This window comes from Equus asinus, chromosome 15, assembly GCF_041296235.1.
Source record: "Equus asinus isolate D_3611 breed Donkey chromosome 15, EquAss-T2T_v2, whole genome shotgun sequence".
NCBI classification, from domain to species: Eukaryota; Metazoa; Chordata; class Mammalia; order Perissodactyla; family Equidae; genus Equus; species Equus asinus.
In genome coordinates this window covers 988,807-1,010,128 of record NC_091804.1, presented here as the reverse complement: position 1 = coordinate 1,010,128, position 21,322 = coordinate 988,807, and the positions used below count along the sequence as shown (strand labels likewise).

General features: G+C 52.3%; 1 protein-coding gene and 1 long non-coding RNA gene across 16 annotated transcripts in view; one reads left to right on the top strand and one right to left on the bottom strand.

Moving 5' to 3' along the window:
• The window catches only part of ACSS1 (acyl-CoA synthetase short chain family member 1), a 53,975-nt gene extending 44,791 nt beyond the window's left edge, over positions 1-9,184 (bottom strand). Inside the window, exons 1-2 of one of the 2 annotated variants that reach the window (XM_014857970.3) lie at positions 8,773-9,184; positions 269-365 (exon numbers count right to left, since the gene is read on the bottom strand). In XM_014857970.3, coding sequence (XP_014713456.1) covers positions 269-365; positions 8,773-9,100 — 425 coding nt within the window. In that variant the 5' untranslated portion in view covers positions 9,101-9,184. The remainder of the gene's footprint in view (positions 1-268; positions 366-8,772) is intronic. The other variant, XM_014857969.3, reaches the window with a different exon arrangement.
• Positions 372-21,322, top strand: part of LOC106841784 (uncharacterized) — a 61,935-nt gene continuing 40,984 nt past the window's right edge. For 8 of the 14 annotated variants that reach the window (XR_011494489.1, XR_011494497.1, XR_011494488.1 and 5 more), the window contains exons 1-3: positions 9,335-9,925; positions 10,041-10,226; positions 11,095-19,874. This is a non-coding gene — a long non-coding RNA (uncharacterized lncRNA). Of the gene's footprint in view, positions 8,558-9,334; positions 9,926-10,040; positions 10,227-11,094; positions 19,875-21,322 lie in introns of those variants that run through there. The other 6 variants (XR_011494490.1, XR_011494491.1, XR_011494493.1 and 3 more) reach the window with 6 other exon arrangements.

Genomic DNA, 21,322 nt, shown 5'->3' with positions numbered 1-21,322 from the left:
GAACCCAGCACACAGGACTGTGCAAAGCCTCCCCGTGCCGTGAGCACTCCTCATCCTTGTTTCCAAGACCCAGTTCCTTCTGCGGGGATCTAAAGACACCAAGCATTGCCAAGGTGACCGAGAAGGCTGGCCTCCTCCAGGCTGGACGATCCTGCTCCTATTCACAGCCCGGCAGAGGGCTTTGTCGCCAGTGTCTACCTCAGAGACGCGGAGGCCCAGGAGACGCTGCTGGGCGCTGACATGCCCGCCATCAGGGGACACACGGTACCTGTAGGTGATCCTCACTTCAGTTCCAGGCTCGTCTCGCTCCCAGATCAAAGCGACGCTCTCCGGGGACTTCTGAACATGCTGGTCCAGGCAATTGACTGCACAAAAATAGGTTTAGGGACATTACACTTGGTGCTCTTCGAGTCAGAGTTGGGGAGGACCTGGTTTGCTGCGGCCCGTGCTACACTCCCCAGAGGTGGACCTTTCCCTTGAGAAAGGCAAGGTTCTACTTCCTTGCCAGGAGAAGGGTGATTTTCAGAGCCTGGGAAAACGAGACGATCCTATACAAATACGACCTCACACATACAGGGTGATCCTGTGAACACTGTGAAGCAGGCGCTTCATGCCAGTAGTCCCACCCCAGCCACACATTGGCATCACCTGGCCACCCCAGGGCAACCAGACCCAGTTGGCCACCTGGTTTCCAAGGCTCCCTGGGGATGGACTAGGCAGCTGGGGCTGAGCGAAGCAGCCTGAGCTGCTGGAGAGAAAACTTCATGCACAGAGCGCGCCCCCAATTCAGTCTGCAGCTCCTGGGACAAGGACCCACACAGGCTCTCAGGTGTCCAGACAGACCCTACAAACCAGCCTCTGCTCCAAGAAGCCATGCAGCAATGGGGAAGTGCCACGCTGGTTTTCCGGAAGGCTCTGCTCCTCTCCCCCTCCACTAACAAAGCTCAGATCACATGACTGCCCACAAAACACAGGTCAGTTCTGCGAGTTTACTGTAAACCTGAAGATTAGTGGGATCATGTTCACTTGCTAACATCCTGTTCACTACTCTTTTGATTTCAAAGGGAGCGTAGCTCTGGCTGGTTAATGCCAGCACATGCCCCCTTCCAACCAGCCCTCACTGCCACGAATAGCTTTGGGGGCCAGCTGCTATCTGCCCCCCTGGTCTTTAGGATCACCCCCATGTCCAAGTATATAATTTTTTTCTTTTTTCCTTTTCAGGGCAGTTACTTGTCTTCCCCAAATCAATCTCCACTATATAAATGGGAGATGCAATCTCTGTCACGTATCCCTCCCAGGGCAATGATCAGGATCAAGTGGAAGACTGATGTCAAAGTGCTGTTATGTGAATACAGGTCCTGTAACCAGAGCGAGCTCCCTGCTGTGAGGCACAGACTTCCGTAAATACTTCCTGCTGGAATGCCCTTCTGACAAAGTTATGGAAGAGCCTATCCACAAAGAGCACATGATCCCCCGATTCCTGAGGGGACTCACATGAAAACAGTTACATACTTTAGCTTGTGTGTGTGTGTGAACTACATTTTTTTCCTCTTGGGTTATTTTATCTATCATTTACTCTCATAATTTAAAAAATTTCATTTCCACTTTATGGCTCCTAACAGGTGTACAAATTATACCTCAAAAAATTTAATAAAGGAAGATAGAGGTCATGGAAAAAATTACCAATACTACTTACTGATGCAGAAAACTTCTTTGAATTACTAGAAAAAGAGAAGGAATGCCCGAAAAATAGAAGAGAGGAAAAGCAAGAAGACAAACTGACAAGAAGGAGCTGGGTGGCCAAACCTGGATTGTGTGACAAACCCGACATCAGTGTGTGTGTCAATCTGGTCCCAAGTTTAGAAAGCAAGAGTGTTCATACTAAAACCAGGGATTTCTGGCTTCTCTGGAACAATCAGCAGATAAGTCCACACCCTCGCTTGAGAACTGAGGTGGTGACCACCCCTCAGCAGGGGCAGACCCTGTCCCCTACCCCTGCTGCCTGGCCTTGGAGGACCTGATGGATAGAACAGGAAGTGGTGCCCCTGAGCAGGTCATGACAAGCCTTGGAGTGCCCAGCTGAGGACCAACAGACTGGGTTACAGCCGTGCACTGAGCAGGGGTCCCGCAGGAGGAAGGCGCCGCTCCCACGTGCACATGAACATCACTGGAGAGCTAGTTACAGATGCACACACTCGGCCTCACCCCAGACCTGCCCCAAGAAGACCCCAGGAGATGTGTGCACACGTGCTTATCCAAGAAGCCTGCTGCAGCACACCTTCTCCCACTCTACGCTGAACCGTCTGAGTCACCATGAAAGTGGCCAACTCAGATACAGCTTAGGAAACAGTGTCCAGGTGATCTGGTGACCCGCCCAAAGTCCAGCCAGGAAGCGGCAGGAAGGGCCTCAGAACATGCATGACGCCTCACCCAGGACTCATCTCCCCTCATTGCCTGCTCCCGGGCAGCCGGGCCCCGGGCCATACCTCTCACTCTGAGAGTGACTGCCCGACTTGGAGCAAGACCCTCACAGCCTTGGAGCCCAGCAGGGCCCCCTGCACCTGCTTTACACCAAGTAGGAGGGCAGAGCTGCGCCAGGTGGAGGGAGAGGACCTGCCACAGAACAGACAGCACCCAGAATGAGACCGACTGTGTGTCATCTCTTCCCAGGGCTGACAGATGGCAGGAATCCAGGCAGGTCAGCACTGAGCCCCAGGTGCAGTGTCCACTAGGTGCCTTCCTTCACACAGAAGGTGCTGGACAAGTGGCCACCAAGGCCCCAAATGAACTACCTCTCTTCACTGGTCTTGCTCATTCGGGTGAGCACCTTCCTGCCTCAGGGCCTTTGCACAGTTTCTCCCTGCCTGAGAGATGCTGTCCCACTCCCTGACTGCAGCCCCTCACCTGGTTCCCACCCTCATGTGGGTCTGCACCTCCGTGTCCTCACTCTCTCACTGAGCGCTTCATGCCTCCCTCTGTCTCTCCTGAGATGTTTACAGCTTGCAGCCATCGTGGGCAGGGCCAGAGGTCCTGCTCACGGTCGGTCGTACAAGTGCAGGTAGCCCAAAGAACAGAGCAGACAGAGTGGCAAAGCCTGCATGACAGACAGCATTCCAGTCCTCAAGCTGAGGGGGACATTGGGGTCCAAATGACAATAGCTTGACCCCATGCCCAGGGGAGGGAATAGACCTCTTCCTCTCTTTGTGGCTTTGTCCCTCAAGAAAGTCTCTTCTTGGCCTAAATCAGCACTTCTAAGGCCCCCAGAGTCCCCCAGAGGGCTTGTTAGCACAGTGATGGAAAGGCCTTGCCCTGAGGCTCCAAATGAGCAGTGGGAGTGGGCCTGAGCATCTTCACCTCGAAGAAGACCTGATGCGACACCGTGCTGCTGGTGCAGGACCATGCTGACGGATAGACACGTCTGCACGCACGTCTCCTTTGTAAGTACACTCCAGATTCCAGAGGGTCTTTCCTGTCCTATGGGGACAGAAGTAATTAAACTTGCTTGCCTGCTCTGTAGGACATCTGGCCACGCCTTCACTGGATGGCAGCCTGGAGTCACGGGGAAACCACGCTCTTGAGTCTGGCCCCTGTCCAACCAGTCACTAGCCACAGACAATGCACTTGTAACTTAATCTAAATCTCACTTTCCTAATCCATAGTGGGGGGTAACGGCTCCTGACTCTGGGAGTGACCGTAAGAGTTAGATACCATTGGAGAGTTTCTTGTCACGGGGTCAGATGGTGTGGCAGTGTTCCCAAGGGAAACAGTTCACTGCTCCGTGAATGACACTCAGATGATACGGGCACCTAGAGAAAGCACAGTGCAGGGTGTGGGGTGACAGGGCCCTAAAATGCCATGTATGTATAAAAACACATATTTATAGTTCCTGCTATTGCCTCAATGGCAGGGAGAAAAGAAGGGAGGCAAGAAAGGAATTCTTACATGTCCCCATTTAAAAAATAGCTCCAACCAAAGAACTGGGCAGTGGGACAAGAAAATTCCATTTCCAAGCATTTCCAAGAAGAGTTGGGCAAGGACCAAGCACAATTTAAGGCTCAGCTCAAGCCCTGCCTCCTGCTTCAAGCCTTTTCCAAATTCCCAGCACATGACGATCTCTCCCTCTCCATCACTCATCAATAGTGGCTCACACTATTTAATGCCTGCTTCCTCTGCCCAGTGGTCCCCATTCTGGGACACAAGGTGAGCTCTACTAAACCCTCCCCTGAGGTTCCAGAGGGCAGGAACCACGTCCCTAGGGTTCCTTTATTATGGGGGTGGGGTGGATGACACCGTAATTCTCCCCTTGTGGCAGTAAAAACCTTGAACAGGTTACCCCAGAATGGATTTGCTCCCTGACTGATTTGTGGTCCATCTCCTCATTAGAATGCAGGCTCCGTGGCACTGGGGCATTTCCTCACTCTTTGTCACTATCCATGAATTGGAGCCTTTATTTCCACATCCGTGCAATGGGACCACCAACCACTTCACGCTGGAGTCGTGAGGATGAGAGGAGATGAGAGTCCACTGTGTTCACCGGAGTGCAGGTCTGCGCCCCAGCCCTGACACAGCCCTGCGAGCGGCTGAGCAAATGCTGCTGGTGGTTCAGGGGTTTGGGGTGTTGTTTTTAATGAAGATTACAAAGGCTTATCCTTTCCATTATAAAGGTGGCGCTCACGTATGTAGGAATTTTCAAGAACTCTTGTTGGTGGTTTGGATCCAGCCCTCCCCCTCCCCAACTTTAAGTGAAACTTCATACAGAAATTCAATTTTAATCAAAAGAAATGAGGGACTTAATATTCACAAAAGGGCTCACAATGGGTTTTCTTTAAATAGAAAATCTCCCTGGCACACATTAAGATATTACATAGCCACAAAAATTGTATTTGCCAACTTTCCAGAAGCATTTGCTATTTAAAGTCAGTCATGCCTCTGACAACTGGGGACGTTTCAGACTCTTTTGGAGGACTCTCTTCAGAAGACCTGGGGTTACATTTTCATTTAGAGTTCCTTGAGAGACCTTAGACAAGTTACTTTAACCACTGAGAGAAAAAAGAAGGCCAGGCCAGTAGCGCCTTGCCATTCTCGCTGTGTCTGCCTTCTGGCACACTGAGAGGAGAGAGGAGTGCAGCAAAAACGGTTTCCATTGCTGCAACTAATGTTCCAAAAAGCATCCAAGAAACCTCTGTGTTCAATGCTTGGTTAAAAATAGTTTCTCTACACCCTTGCTTGAAAGTAAGAATGTATACACTTTTAAAAAAATCAACTCAGAACTTGGTGTTTAGAAAATAGAGTTTAGTGGCGTGTTTTGAAAGCAACACATGTCGTTACCCTCCGGTTCTGTACTTGCAACTTCCTGACATCTTGAGTTTACATACCACAGAGCAAAGACAGCTGCTGAGCCCTGCGAAGGACACAGGCAAACTGCAAAGACTGGAAAGAATCCTTTTTAGAACTTGGCTTTCCAAAGAACCTCTGCAAAGCAGTTTTATGTAAACATAATAGAAGCAAGTCACTGCAAGGGCTGGAGGTCTACCTCCCCTGCCCAGGGGACCTCTGACACCCTGACCACACCTGGTGACCCAGCTATCTCAGAGCTCCAGGCTGGGCTTCGAGAGCCATGCTGTTCGTCCACCTGCATGCCCTCCCCAGCCTGCTTCTCAGCTATTCCAGGCTGATCAAATGCAAACCCATGTGGTCCTGTTCAGAGGAGGCAGTGCTCTTAGCAGCACTGCTGAAGGCCAGGCTCAAGGTCACAGCTTCCCCCCACGATTCATTAATAAATAACAAAGGCAAGCGATTGGGTGTGAGTACATGCTAAAGACAGTCCAGGGTGCTTTACGAGCATTTCTCACTTGATGCTAACGACAGCCGTGGGTGTCCCCAAGTCACACACTGCTGGTCAGAAGAAGCCTAGCAGCTTCTGACTTGGTCTCTGGGACCTCTGGTCGCTGACGTCCCCTGGGCCCAGTTGCCATGCTGTGGGAAGCCCTGGGTAGGTGCTTTGGGCCACAGTTCCAGCTGAACTCAGCCCGCAGTCATCCCAGCCCAGGCCACAGACTTGGGAGTGAGAAGGAGGCAGATGACAACCGCCCGCCCCAGACATCAATCGGGAGCAGAAGCAAGCCATGTGAGGCAAGCTGTCAGGCCCTGTCCAAAGTCCTGACCCACAGGATCTGTGAGTAATAAAACCGATGTCGTCTTAATGCCGCTAAGCCTGGGGGCTGTTTGATATGCAACAATAGTAACTAGAACAGAATTCAGTTACACATTACCTTATTTTACAGATGAGGGAATGCATGCAAGGAATGGTAAGGGGAAAGCAAAGATTCAAACCTAGGTGTGACTCTAAAGACAGACCCGGAGCCACTAAACTGTGCCACACCACCCACATACCATTTTCGTTTGTTTCATAGAGTCATCTCTAGTTCACTAATCCCAATTCTGCCCATTTTAGAAGTGCCTTGATCTGCCTACGTTGGAGTATCCAGGTCAGTGGTTCTCCCCCTCAAGTGTGCCTCAGAGCGCCTGGAAGACCTCCTCAACACCAGCAGCAGGCCACCCCAGGGTTTCTGGTTCTGGCTGTCTAGGATAGCGCCTGAGAACTTGCGCTTCTAAAAAGTTCCCAGGTGATGCTGATGCTGCCAATCCAGGGACCACACTGTGACAACCACTGGTACGGATCTTCCGGAAGGGATAATGGGAGTTTCGAGAGTGACGCCCCTTCGGAACAAGCCATCATCACACTCTCACGCACAGACAGATCAGGCCAAAACACTCCCACCCATTCCACAACATTCTAGGGGCTCCCACGACAGCCAGCACCTGGCCAGGTCCTTCTTCATGCCATCAGTTCTGTAGTTCATGCCATCAGTGCAGACACTGGGAAAGGGCAGAGAGATTCCTGACAGGTGAGCGGGTGGGCATACACATCCGGGGTGAGAATGCTGCTGAAAAGCTGTTTTTCTACAAGGCAGTTTTCTGAAGCTCAGTTTCTGGCTAAAGCAGCCATAAAGGCTGCATCCTCAGGAGAAATAAGTGAAAGGAAAAGGAGGCAGAATTGCTTGCTGACCACACCCCACACAGCTCACAAGGTCCTTGCTGCCAGACCGTGAGGTCCACCCCACTGTTTTATCTGAGAGAGAGATTGCAGTGGGCGCGAGCCAATGTGATCGTCCACAGCAGCCTCAGGCTGTGTCCCAAGTCCCAGGCGGCTTCCAAAGGAGCTGCACACTGTCTGCCCCCTTCCTGCTGCAAGTCGCTCTCCTCCCTTTCAAGGGCACATTCCACCAACTCTGCAAACCGAAGGGTTTGTTTTTTTTTCCCACTAGTTCAAGGACACCTGCTGCTGACTCAATTTTAGAGAAAACCCTTATCTAGTAATGACTCATTTTGATTAAACCAGCAAAGTAATATACAATATGAAAAAAAAAATCCGGTCCAAAGTTCTCTTAAGTTTCTTTGTTTGAAAGATAACTGCAAGACACTACCTATAATTTTATGGCTATTTCTGAATATAATAAATTAAAATTGCTACTACTTAGTGGTCACTAGTAAGTGCTGGGCAGGTGCCATATCTTCTAGCACTCCATCCTCGCGACCAGCCCAGCAGGTGGGCTTCTTGCCCCCAGTCCATACAGGAGGAGCCCAAGGCTCAGAGGAGAGAACACCTGGGCCAGCAAATGGTGGAGCTGTGTGAGCCGGCGGATCTGACCTCAGGTTTAGGGCGTGGTCAGGGAATGACCTTGCCAAGAAAATCTGCAGGTCCTGTCCTTACACACCCTCTAGACCCCACCTACAGGGTTACTGGTTGTCCCTGACATCACAGCCCTGCTGACCACCACCCCTGGCTGCAAGTTCCCTCTTCCCCAGGCCCCCCAACTCCAGGCCTATCCTGTCTGGCCCCACTGCCTCCAGTTCTTGGGCATTCTCCCCTTGCTGGTGGGGACACTGTGTACTCTCCCCACCCCCCAATCCCAAATCTTAGCAAAACCGTTGTAGATTCAGTCTCAGCAGATACCAGAGGACTGACTGGCTAGTGGAACTGGTTTCTGGGACCTCAATGGCCACCAGGTCTAAAGCAAGCCGTGGGTCTTTGGGCTGCAGCTGAAACTGAGAACTGGGAGGCCTCGCCATTCCTTCCTTCCCGCACACAGGCCCTGGAGCAAGGAGATAACTGAGTGCCGCTGCTGGCCCGGGGTTTTCTCCTCCCTCGGGCCCCGGCAGAAGCTCGATTTGTTTACGTGGGCAGATTCTCTTCCCCAGGCGGGTCGCCGGCAGGGCAGCTGGCGGAGACAACAGATAGAGGCTTTTGGGTTTTGTCTCCGGTCCCGGGACAGGAGTGGGGAAGTTCCGACTCCTGGGGGCGCTGCACCCTCCGCCTCAGCCTGGCCCAGGTGTCGCCCGCCGCTGCCCGCAGGCTTGCGCTCCGCGGTGCGGTGGAAGCCGGTAGTTAAACTTCGGAGACGACCGATCGATGGAGGAGTCGGCCGATCGAGGAGCCAGCTGGGGCAAGGCCAGCAGCTGGGTGACCAAGCTGACACCGGCCCGAGCTGGGAAGGTGGAGTCGGGACGGGGGTTTACAGTGGGCGGGGGGCTGGGGCCTCTGGAACCCGGCGGGATGCGGGCGAGGGTGACGTGGTTTAGAGCGCAAGAGGCAGAATCTTGCAGGAGGGGACTCTGGTGGGGCCCCCACCCGCTTGCCCCGGGGTGGCTGCCGCCAGCTGGGTTCTGTGAGTCCCCTCAGGGGCACCTGGGGCCACGCAGCCTACTCACCAGACACGTTTAACTGGCCTCCCAGGAACCAGCCGATCTTGCCGCTACTGAAGTCGCAGTCCCAGACCGTGTGGTAGGGGGTGTCCCACACGAGCGTGTCCCGCGCCAGCGGCCCCCAAAAGGCGGCCGGCTCCTGGGCGGCCTGCGCGCTCAGCGCCTGGTAGGAGCCGGGCTGCGCGGCTGGGGCGGCGGGGGCGCTGTCCCACAGCCCGGAGGCCGCCCGGTGCGGGACACTCCCCCCGCGCAGCGGCCGTGCCGGCTGCCCCGAGCGCCCGTGCAGGCTGCCCAGCAGCCTCCCGACGCCGCGGCCCACGCTGCGCGCCGCCATCTCGCCCGAAGCCCCGAGGCCCTCTGCGCCCCGAGGCCGAGCGGCGAGCAGGGGCCCCCTTCTGTCTCCTCGGGCCCCGCCCCGTCCCCGCCCTCCGGCCGCCACCCACTCCTGGGGGCCCCTTCCCGCTCTGCAGCTGCCTCCCGGAGCCCGCCCCGGTCCCCACCCCTTCTTCTCCCGCCGTAGGGAAGGGGACCGCGAGGGAGGAGGGGCAGCAGCCGAGCGAGGGGGCTCCGGGGAGCGCGGGGCGGAGCGGGGTCCCCGGGCCTGGCGGGGCTGCTATGCGCCCCCCTTGTCGGCGCTCCCGCCCTGACGCTGGGCGTCCGGCTGTTTTGGTTTCAGTTTGTGCGTCTTCAAGTTCCGACGGCTGCGCGGCGCGAGGAACAGCAGAGACACGTGCGTCGCGGGCCGCGGGCTCCGGCGGAGATCCGGGATCCGTCGGAAATTCGGGAAGGAGCGGGCCCAGGACGTAAGCGGCCGGCGGAGCGAGGCGCACAGGGGGTCCGAGGACTGCCGAAGTTACGTCGCTTCGGCGTCTCAGAGACTGAAGTCAAAGCGTTCATCGCTCTGTGCACCCTTGAGCGTGAACCCCGCGCTCGGCCGGGCCGCCTGCCCACGGTCCAGACACACAAACAGCCCCCATGGGCTGAACGGGCTGATCAGGGGCCCTCGGGCCAGGGGGCTCTGGGGATCTGGAGCGTGGTCTGGGGTCCGGTGCTCTTAGCACCCAGCTGCCGCCCTCAGCCCCGCCGGGTCGCCTCCTGCCTGGAGGGAAGTGTAACAGAGAAGCAGTTGCCACACTAACCTCGGCTGATTTGGAACCATGTACGTTTTCTCCGATTGCTCCAGCATCTGTAGCCTGGGCTCAAACCCTGGCTGTACTAGCTCTGTGACCTTGGGCAGCCTCCTAACCTCTCTGCGCCTCGTTTTCTTTCTCTAGAAAACGGGAGTGGTATCTCCCTCCCTGGAACTACAGTGAGGAATAAATGAGACGTGTCTGTGAGCCGTCCGGCCTGGGATGGAGCACGGCAAGCTCAACAGTGGAGGGAGGTTTTTGCCATCAAGACGGGAAGCATAGATGGAAACCTGTCTCCACCAGATTCTTAAACATTTCAACACCCAAGAGGTAACACATGATAAACAAGGGAGTTGCGTTGGGGAGGTTTGGAAAACTGGTTGGTTGAGTTCTTTGGGTTTGGGACAGATTCCTTCCTGTTAGCTGAGAGATCTGCAGAGGGAGAGACCCTGCGTTCAGAGAAGTCATCGCCCCAGGCCACTGTGGGTGTTGAGTGCCTCTTTCCTGCCAGATGAGAGAGGGTTTTGAGGCTGGAGAACCAGTGATCATAGCTAGCGCTGGACATGTGCCCTGCTCTGTGCCAAGCGCTTGACCAGCATTTTTTACTTAGTTTAAAAATTATCTAGCGCTATCAACTTCACCAATTATCAACCCCTAGTGGAACAAATGAGAAAACTGAGCCCAAACACGTAGACTGGCTGGAGAGCATGCGGCGGGCTGATGCAAGAGCAGCACTGGTACCCCACTCCTGCCTCCGTGTATGCTTCCCCACTTGGCCTGAATCCCCATTTTTAGTAGAATATGGAAAATTGTTCATGGAGAAGGACCACAGCTGTGGCAGGGCGTCCCAAAGATGGCCATCAAGACCTCACCCCTGTGTGTGTGTGAAAGCTTGCTGCTCTGTCAAGAGGAGGGGCCTGCTTCCCCCTTGCATCTGGGCCGATGGGATTGCTTCACCATAGACCGTGGCAGTGGGCTGCCCTGACAGGCCCGGGCCCGAGGCTGCAGCCCCTGCTCTCTTGGAACCCAGCACCATGCTGTAAGGGAGCAGGTGTAGCCTTCTGGAGGAAGAGAGCCCACAGCGAGAACAATGAAAAAAGCACACAGTACATTGTACTTTAAAACCGAGACGCACACAGCTCCCATTTCCTTTAGTTTAGATAAAGAGAATTGATTATGTGTACATGAAACATTTCAGAACCAGCCAGGTGGTACAGAACTGCACTTCCTGCAGCCCAAGAGACTTACCTAAGAGGCTACTGAGGACCTCCTTCCTGAGTGTCACAGCCCCTGAGGCCAGGGCCATCCCTGCTGTGTCTTGGAAACAGATCTCCCGGAACTGCCACAGGTGGAGCCACACCTCACCCACCCCCACCCCAGCCACGTCCACAGGGCTGCTGCCCATGGGGCCTTGGCAGTTCTGAGCGAGCAGCGGGCCATCCAGGCAGTGCTGGTCACATTTTCGACCCAAGAAGCCCCTGGCCTTACCGTGAGCAGAGCTGAAAGCTGTAGTTGGCAGGTGCAGGAGTAGGAAGGACTGGGAGGTGTCCAGTAGGAGCCTGGGACTTACCTTATGCTCAAGTTGGAGACAGTGATTCAGCTGTGATTACTGAGCCTCACAATCCTTAGAGATAGATGCTCTGGTCCTCGCCTCACATGGGAAAACAAGCACAGAGAGGATAGACACCCACCTAAGGCCACACAGCCAGCAAGTGGAAGAGCCTTAGCCTCCTGCCTCCAGAACTTACAGTTTTAACAGCTTTAGGGGTGTAGTCCTTTGCTGTTGCCTTCGTAAGTCCTACCACCCACGTTACTCGGAGAATCGCGGCACTTGGATGCTCCTAAGAAACAGTCTTCATTGGTAACCAGTCTCCTGGGAGACCCAGCTGCCTCCAGACCGCGAGACCCCGCGTTGAGTCGCACATCCATTCACTGTGAAGTCGGCTGCCCCCGAGAACCCACAGAGCGCTCTGTGTCCTCGTCCCTGCGTCTCTGCCCTTCCTGTTCCCGTCATTCTCCCACTTCTTCCCTTCAGTGACACACAAAGACCTCTGTGGAGCCCCCCGTGTGCGCGGCCCAGTGCTGAGGGCTGTCAGCTTGACAAGGGTGAACCAGACACAGCTCCTGAGCTCAAGGTCACTGTTTGGGGGTGAGGGAGGGAGTGGTACAGAAAGACATGCCAGTTCAAATAACTGAAATGCAAACAAAAAATCCATAACCAGAACCTTGAATCGGGTCAGAAGAAGGCGACGACCCAAGTGGCCGGGAGTCTGAGAGTGGCATCACAGGGTGGCAGGCTCATCCTCCCCTGCGGTTCCCGTGCCCTCACTGGTGACGATGACGTGCAGGGAGGCTTGAGTACACCTACTTCAGCAGCAGGACTCCATGGTCCCCACACCGCGGCACACCAGATCCCTGTGGAGGAGCATGCCCCACCCCACACCCTGCGAGGCAGACCCAACAGCGCACTGCAACCCCAGGACCAGACGGTTCACCACCAAAGAGCAGGAAGATGGGAGATGAAAACTAGCGCTGACTTCAGACGTCACTGGGTTGGCAACAGGGCATCCTCCTGGAGCTGGGGGACCCCCCACCTGAGGGCGGTGCCAAGTGTGGAGCAGCCAGGCTTTGTGGTGGAGTCTGCTGTCGGTCAGCTCTAGCAACACACTGACCACGTTCCAGCAACACCAAACCCTGGAGACTCTTCACGCGCTCTAACCCTCCCTGCGCGTGAAAGGCTGGGGTGGTCAGCTGTCCACAGCCCACAAAGGACCTTAACTTTTGGCTTCACTACTGGCCTGTGTGAGACCCCGCGCAACCCACAGTGGTCAAGAGCATCACTGGTGAAGACAATGGCCATCTCCTATGACTAGTAGTCATTGATACCTGGAAGAACCAGTCCCCTAACTTCCCCGAGGCCACAGGGCCAAGGGGAGCTAGAGCAAGGACCCCTACCTACGCCCCTGTCTCCTCGGGCTCCAAGCTGCCTCTCCTGAGGGGACACCCTTGCTGGGGCAACAGCACAGTCTGCCCCTGCTCAAGGCCAGGCTGGCATTACTGGTGAAGATCACACAGACACATGAGGGGCCCTCCGAGGGCCGAGCTGGAAGCACTTTGAGCCATAGCTGCCGTCACTGTGGATCAAACCCTGGCTTCTTCCTTTGTCAGCCCCCAAGGAACCCTAGTGGACAGAGAGCACTGGACAGGGAGCCAAGAGACCTGGACTAGAGCCTTGGATCAGCCCAGCCCACCATGTGGCAAGTCTCCGCACGTCTCTAGGCCTTGGTTTTCTCATCTGCAAAGTGAACAAATGGGAGCCAAATTCTGGATCCTTTAGTTCTAAAACTACAAGTGGTACATTCATCCCAATAAGGATATGCCAGACTTAGTACCCAGAGTTTCTTCTGTTTCCATAAAATCACAGCTTCTGCCAGTGTAGGGGCCTCCCTAGATGTGTGAGGGCCTCCCTGATGAGTGGGGGCCTCCCTGATGGGTGGGGGCCTCCCTGACGAGTGGGGGCCTCCCTGACGGGTGGGGGACTCCCTGATGGGTGGGGCCTCCCTGATGTGGGGGGACTCCCTGGATGTTGGGGGGACTCCCTGACGTGTGGGGGCCTCCCTGATGGGTGGGGGCCTCCCTGACGGGTGGAGGACTCCCTGATAGGTGGGGCCTCCCTGACGTGTGAGGGAGTTCCTGGCGTGTGGGGGCCTCCCTGACGTGTGAGGGACTCTCTGACGTGTAGGGCCTCCTTGATGTGGGAGGACTCCCTGGATGTTGGAGGGACTCCCTGAATGTGACTCCCGGATGTGCAGGGGCCTCCCTAGATGTCTGGGGGACTCCGCAGATGTATTTAAGGACTGTTGCACCTCAGCTTTGGAGATCTCAGGTCCCGCCTCTTCCCACTCCTTGTCTTTCTTTGGTGTCTATCTCAGTAGAATGCCCTCCACCCCCACCCTCAGCCCGATGGGCACTGCCCCTCCTCCAGGCAGCACTGTTTCTCACACTACTTTCGGGCTCCAGCAGAGGCGTGTATCTACCTGAGCTCGCAGCTGAGTGGTGGAGTCAGGGACACCTTTGCGGTTTTCTTTTAAAGCTGGCCCTACTACAACCAACTTCATCCCGGACTTCCATGCAACCAGGGATCGATGTTCTGGTGCATTTCTAGTCCAGGAGTTTCTGAGATTAGCAGCCGTTTCTGGCTGGGAAGGTTTGGTTTTGACTCACATAAAATAACAAATTGAGGAGTGGGCAGCTAGTAACAGTGCTCTCAGCTAGTTATCGGAGTTTCCTTTGAGTTCGAATGACAACTCAGAGTGGGGAGGTGACAGCAGGAGGAGGATGCTTATACTCCAGACGGCAAAGGGGGTGGGACAGCCAAGTTCAGCACTGCTCAGAGACGCAAACTCCCAGACCAAGACTGAATCATCCTCAACAGCAAGTGGCTTTCCCACGTGTGCCAGAAAGCCCAGTGGCCACTTGTCCTCATGGTCTGTCCTGTGGGTTCATCATCAGCAGGAGCCTGTACAGTCCACTCAGTCTGAGCCAAAGGTCCCAATGCCACCGGCAGCGGTGGCGTTCCCTGCGAGGTCTCGGCCCAGGGGCTGTCTTGCCGCGTTTGTTGGCTGTGATCACCAGGGCTGCCTGCCTCTTCCCTGAGAGGCTATAAGGGGAGGGCGAGAACCAGGGAGCAGCCTGTGAGCAGGTCTGAGCTGTCAGTGCCCTCTTCCTGCCCCGAGGCTGCAAAGGCAGCTGAAACTGCTGCTGCTGCCTCTGCCTGTGACCTCAGGAGCCCTTGGGCTTCCCCAGCCTCTCAGCGCAATCAACCCAAGTGTGAGGGTTTATGATCCGGGCAAGGCGTTGAGACAAAAAGCATGGCAGCACAGGGGTCAGCCAGCAAACATGCTGACCGCCTCTGGGGACATTGCTCCCTCTGGGGCCAGTCCCCGTGAGTCTTAAAAAGAGATTAAACAGGGACAAAGAGTACACCCTGGGGATCCAAGAGAATATATATTGATTGAGCAGGAGCTCAATAAATACTGATTGATTGATTGAATGGAAAGATGAGTTATAGGAAACAAAAGGAATCTAGTATCATCAATTGGATTTCTTTTCTTTCATTTATTTATTTATTTATTTTTTGGTGAGGAAGATTCACCCTGAGCTAACATCTGCGCCAATCTTCCTCTATTATGCATGTGGGTCACTGCCACACCATGGCTTGATGAGAGGTGTAAGTCTGCGCCCGGGATCCGAACCTGCAGACCTGGGCCGCTGAGGCAAAGTGCGCCGGGCTTAAGCACTACACCATGGGGCTGGCCCCCCTGAATTTCTTACATCACTGAGTTTGAGAAATTTTAAAGCTGGCCAACACTGCCACCTGGCGATGGACTCCACGTTTACCTTTAAGGCTACTTTCTATCCTGTCTGGGGATCTAACGTGTATAATCCACAGGAAAGCCAACGAGACGAACACAACACGCTCCTCACCAAGTCGTCATCCAGGGACGTCCAGGAGTGCTTCCTGAGCAGTGAAGCCCTTGGAATAGTCTTTGTCTCCAGTGAGTCATCAACAGAGCGGAGACCGACTGTGTTCAAGGCAGCATGGCAGTCCTGAACTCAAGGGAGGGACACTCTCGTTAAGCAAATGAGAGAGCTCTTGCACACACGACAGAGAGAGAGTTGATCAAGGCGGTGGCCTGGGTATATGAAGTAACTGATGAGATTTATTTAAAAATCTGGTAAGCTGGTAAAAGATGGGGTCCTGTATCTTAGTCAGTTTGGGCTGCTATAGAAAAGGTACCATAAACTGGGCAACTTAAACACAGAAATTTACTTCTCACAGTTCTGGAGGCTGGGAAGTCCCAGATCAAAGCACTGGCAGATCCAGTGTCTGGTGAGGACTCACTTCCCAGTGAACAGACAGCACGCTTTTCACTGTGTCCTCAGAGGGGCGAAAGAGCGAGGGAGCTCCCTGAGGTCTGTTGGAAGGGCACTAACCCCATTCCTGGGGCTCCTCTCTCATGACCTAATCACCTCCCAAAGGCCCCGCCTCCTAATGCCATCCACTGGGGGTTAGGATCTCAACCTGAGTTTTGAGGGGACACAAAAACTCAGTCCTAACACCTTGGTTGAAGAGAAATGCTGAGGAGGCGCTCCTGGCAGATGGGAGGCAGACAGGATGGAATTAAGAGAAGAAGCTACAGCCCAAAACACACAGAGAAGTTGGAAGTGACCTGGAGAGGTGAGACGTGAGCGGCAGGAGGACGCTCTGGGGAGCATCGGGTGTTTGGTTGGGAGTCAGGGAGAAGTCAGGATAGAGGAGAGAAAACCACGCAAAAGTTCATGTCTGGCCAAGGGAATGAGATAAGCACCGTGAACTCTAGATATTTATAGAAACATGTTTATATATGCTTAAAATGTACGGATAATTCTTAGAAAACTAAAACTAGAATGTGTAACTTCAAAACCATTGGTGACGGAAATGGTTGGTCAATCAAAAAAAAGGCAGGAACGGGTCGGGTGGGGGAGGGAACAAGCAAGGATGGTAACTTAGAAAATAGAAAATAAGGTCAAGGGCTAGATCCAAACATCATATCAGTAATAGCTGTGAATTAATTAAATTTTTCCCCATTAAACAGGAATTGTAGCAGAGATTCAAAGGGACAGAAAATTTGGAAAACAGGATACAAGACATGGGATGTGGAGTACACACACACACACACATGCACGCACACACATTTGGAGTTCCAGAAGGAGAGAGTGGGAAGAAGCAATATTTACCGAGTTAAAAGCTGTAGATTTTCCAGAATTAATGAAAGACAATATTCAGATTCAGAAAGTACACAAAATCAAAGTTAAATAGATGAAATCAGCACTACTACACGTCACAGTGGAACTGTTGAAAACCACAGAGAAGCAGAGGGCTCAGAGACAGAAAGAAAAGGAGGGTCACCGACCAGGAATGGTGCTCACATCGACAGCTGGAGGTGGGGGACCTCTGAAGTGTTACAGACAAGTAACTGTCTACCAGGAACAGAGTAGTTGGTGAGATCCTCCTTCAAGAACAAGTGCAAAATACACTTCAGCAAACACACACCAGTAGAGTTCCCCACTCTAGACCCTCTAGACCAGGAGGAAGAGAAATCATCCCCAAACGAAGACCCGAAATGCAAGTAGGACAATGACCAAGGAAACGGTTACACTTGTGGGTAAATCCAAACAGACACTAGCAATATGAAATTAGGACAATAATATCTTCACCACGGAGCTAAAAGAAACAAGACAGAGGCAAAATCCTGAACAACAGGAGCACAGAAGATGACAGGGAGGACCTTCCGATGCTTGGGATAGTTTTAAGTTTAATTTAAATATGCATGTTAATGGGCCAGCCCAGTGGGGCAGCAGTTAAGTGCACACATTCTGCCTCGGCAGCCCGGGATTGGCCAGTGTGGACATGGCACCGCGTGGCAAGCCATGCTATGGTAGGCATCCCACATATAAAATGGAGGAAGAAGGGCACGGATGTTGGCTCAGGGCCAGTCTTCCTCAGCAAAAAGAGGAGGATTGGCAGCAGATGTTAGCTCAGGGCTAATCTTCCTCAAAAATAAATAAATAAATACACATGTTAAAATTTCTATATTAGGGGCCGGCCCTGTGGTCGAGTGGTTAAGTTCGCACACTCCGCAGCAGGCGGCCCAGTGTTTAGTTGGTTCGAATCCTGGGCGCAGACATGGCACTGCTCGTCAGGCCATGCTGAGGCGGTGTCCCACATGCTACAACTAGAAGGACCCACAACTAAAATATACAACTATGTACCGGGGGGCTTTGGGGAGAAAAAGCAAAAAAAATATAAAATCTTAAAAAAAAAATAAAAGATTCCTATTTAAAAAAAAAAATTCTAGATTAACCACAAATAAAAACAGAATATGTAACTTTTAATCTAGTGGTGAGGAGAATGGAATAAGGAAAGTCTGAAAATCTGAGAAATGCAAAGAAAGGAGAAACAAATTTAAAAGAAAGAAAAGAAAAGGTGGGAAATCTTTTTAAATACAAAAATAAATTAGTGAAAATAAATTTCAAAATGTCAATAATTATATTCTACATAAATGGAGTAAATTCTCTCTTTAAAGACAAAGATTGTTGGGGTAGATAAAAAGTCCCAACTAGATACTTCTTCAAGAGACATACCTAAACCTAAAGTGTAAATATTCAGAAATATTGATAGTGAAAGCATGGAAATGTTTATCAAATAAATATCGGTTAGACAGCAGACAAAATGGACAGTAATTCAAAATGCAAGAGGAGAGATAAAAAGGGAAATTACATATGGTAAATGGTCACCAAGAGGATCCAGGAATTCTTAAATTGCAAACACCTAAAAATATAACTCCAAAAGCATAAAGCAAAAATTGACAGAAATACAAGGAGAAACTGACACATCGACCCTCATAATATTTTCAGGCCATGTATACACAACCCGAAAAACCATCTCATAAAAATCGGAAGAGTGACTGGGTATCACTCGGATTTACAAAAGTGGCTGTTTCGCTGGATTCAAGCTTTGGTTACAAAACTGAATTCAGTAAAACCGGTTTGTGTGTGCAGAAGGGATTTTAGGTCATAATAGTTCTTTCAGATTCCATGATGCTTCTGTCGTGGCTAGGAATGTTGCCCCACCCCGTACACGACCTGAGACCCTTAAAGGTGAGTGAGCGGGTGGCCTGGTTTGGGAGGTGATCCAGGGAAAGGAGAGGAGTGGGGAACTGGGGAGCGTGAGACAGAGAAGGAGGGAACACCAAAGCAAGGGTTCATTTCTCCGGTTTGTCACCCCTGTGGCCACTGGGGCTGGGTCCCCTGAATCCCTTCAAATTGCTTTGTAGCCTGCACTGTGGGCTCGTCCATTGCGGAAGTGGAAAGGGAGCATCACCCACAGGGATCCCACCCCGCTGGACCCAAGTGCCCTTATGTGCTGTGGACTGCCTTGCACATCCATGTCTCCCAGGTGAGAGGACCAGGCAGCTCCCAGAAGCATCCACACCTCAATGGCTGAGAAGCCCAGGCAGAAACAAGAGGTACCCAATGCAGTGGCCCGACTTGCAAAGCCAGTTGCTGAAGCTGGAATAAGAGACATTTGAGAAGGTGTGACGTGGGGCACAGGAGCGTCCCGATCAGAAATCTCTTGGAGGACTTTTCATTGTATTACTTGGTAAAGTAAATGGATTTCTGCACACCCCCATCACACACACATGCGCCTATTCCCCTGCGATATTGGTCCTACACTGGGCGTTATTATGGAATCCCTGGCCCTCCAGGGGCTCCCTACACATGACGTTAAGAAATCCCAGAATCTCCCCATCTCATGGGCATTCATCATGCATCTGCTCAGGACTGAAGGCAGCTTTAGTCACTGACAGTGTGGTGAAGAGGGAAAGAGAAAGAGGTGGTGTAGGCGGTCTTCGGTGGAAGGGAGCAAAAGAGAAGTCCTGAAATGGTAATATGAGACTGAACAAGTGGCCAGAAGGGTGGCTAATGGGGCCGTTATGTGAACGAAGACATTTCGAAGATCAGCAGTCAAAGAGGAGACGAACGCAGCTGGTGATTTAGAGGGTACGTTGTTAGGATGGCGTAGAAGAACGGAAATTCCTCTACATACAAACGGTCAGGCTGTGCATTCAGATGGATGCTGTGCTACAAGGCAAGGCAAAAGCATATCAACATGCCTGCCAGCAGGTGGCACCAATGTGTTATTTGTGATTATGTGTTATTTATGATATTTCTTTCCCTTTCTCTCTCTCTCCCTCCCTCTTTCATTCTTTCTTTCGAAAGAGGAGAGAAAAGGCAGCCAGCCTTGGATGAGCTTTTAAGGAGGGGGAACCAAAAGACTCAGAACTATGCCATGGCTATCTACAGTTCCCTCTCGACAGGAGGCTTGTGTGGAAGGACCTCAGAGCGATGGCCAAAGCCCTTTAATACAGAGAGGTGTTTCTGTAAGAAAGCTTTCTACATCTGTAACTTGGACCTAGATGTCATGAATGTGGTTTTACTCTCATCAACTAGGTAGCAGATATGGGGAGGAATATAATAAACCTGGGAGACCAGTGCTTCCAGTTCCAAGGTCGCTGGGCTGTCTGCATGTCTGGGGGTCCTGCAAGAGGGAAGTCCAGCAGCAGGGCTCCCAGCGATGACACAGGGAAATGGGCATGCTTATGTAGGCAGAACAAAGCTGCATGAGAAACTCCCCGAGGAGAAAACTTCAGCAGCGTGAGAGGGTGTAGCTGCAGGTGGTCATGCACCGAAACAGGGTTTGAAGCAGCCTGTCCTCTGACAAAATCATGTAAATAGGGGCCTGAATGAGCAGAAGCTAAAACTGGAAAATAGAGTATTTCGCAACAATTCTTGGAAAGGCAGGTCTCTCTGGGACTACTGGGGAAATTGCTGTACCCACGACAAGACCCTTGGTCACAATCCCAGGATTCTGAAAACCTTTGCAGCCCCTACTCAGCTTCCAAAGTGTGGCCTGAAGAATCTCAAAAGCAATATCAGAATCAATGCCCAGAGTTCATTAGCTACCATTCCAGGCCCAGCATGAGCTCAGCAAATGGAAACACAGAGCAGAAAGAAGACCGGGTCTCTCAACCCTCAGAGGACTGATAACGCGGATCCCTAGCCACCTGCTGGAAGAGCTTGTGAACACCAGAATACAGGAGAGAGACACTCTCCTGGACAGACAGAATTCCGTCCCCAATCATGCACAGCCTTGGCAACCCCTTTGGCCTACTCAAAGGATTTGGAACACAACTAGCATGCCTGCTTACTTCCAAAATATGTGCCTTCCAACAAGGCATCCATTTTTTTAAAAAATTGTATCAAATAATGATATGTCCCCATTAAAAACTCAAATAACACAGGAGGATGTACAGCAGATAATAGGAGCCCCTGCCCTCCTGTCTCCCACCCCAGCCTCTCCACGCAGAGTCAACCTTTTCATCCTTTTAGCTGCTCACTTCAGTGGTATTCCCACCAAAAATGTATAACCTAGGGCTGGCCCTATGGCCAAGTGGTTAAAGTTCTGCACACTCTGCACTGATGGCTCAGGTTCACGGGTTCAGATCCTGGGCGCAGACCTACTCCACTCATCAGCCATGCTGTGGCAGTGTCCCACATCCAAAAAATAGAGAAATATTGGCACAGATGTTAGCTCAGGGCTAATCTTCCTAAAGCAAAAAAAGAAGAGGACTGGCAATGGATGTTAGCTCTGGGCAAATCTTCTTTAGCAAAAAAAAAAAAGTATAACCTGAAATCTAATCATGAAGATACACTAGGCACACCCAATTTGAGGGGGAATTTTATAAAATAATTGATGTGTGTTCTTCAAAAATGTCAGTGTCAGGAAAGACAAAGGTTGAGGAATGTTCTACATTGAAGCA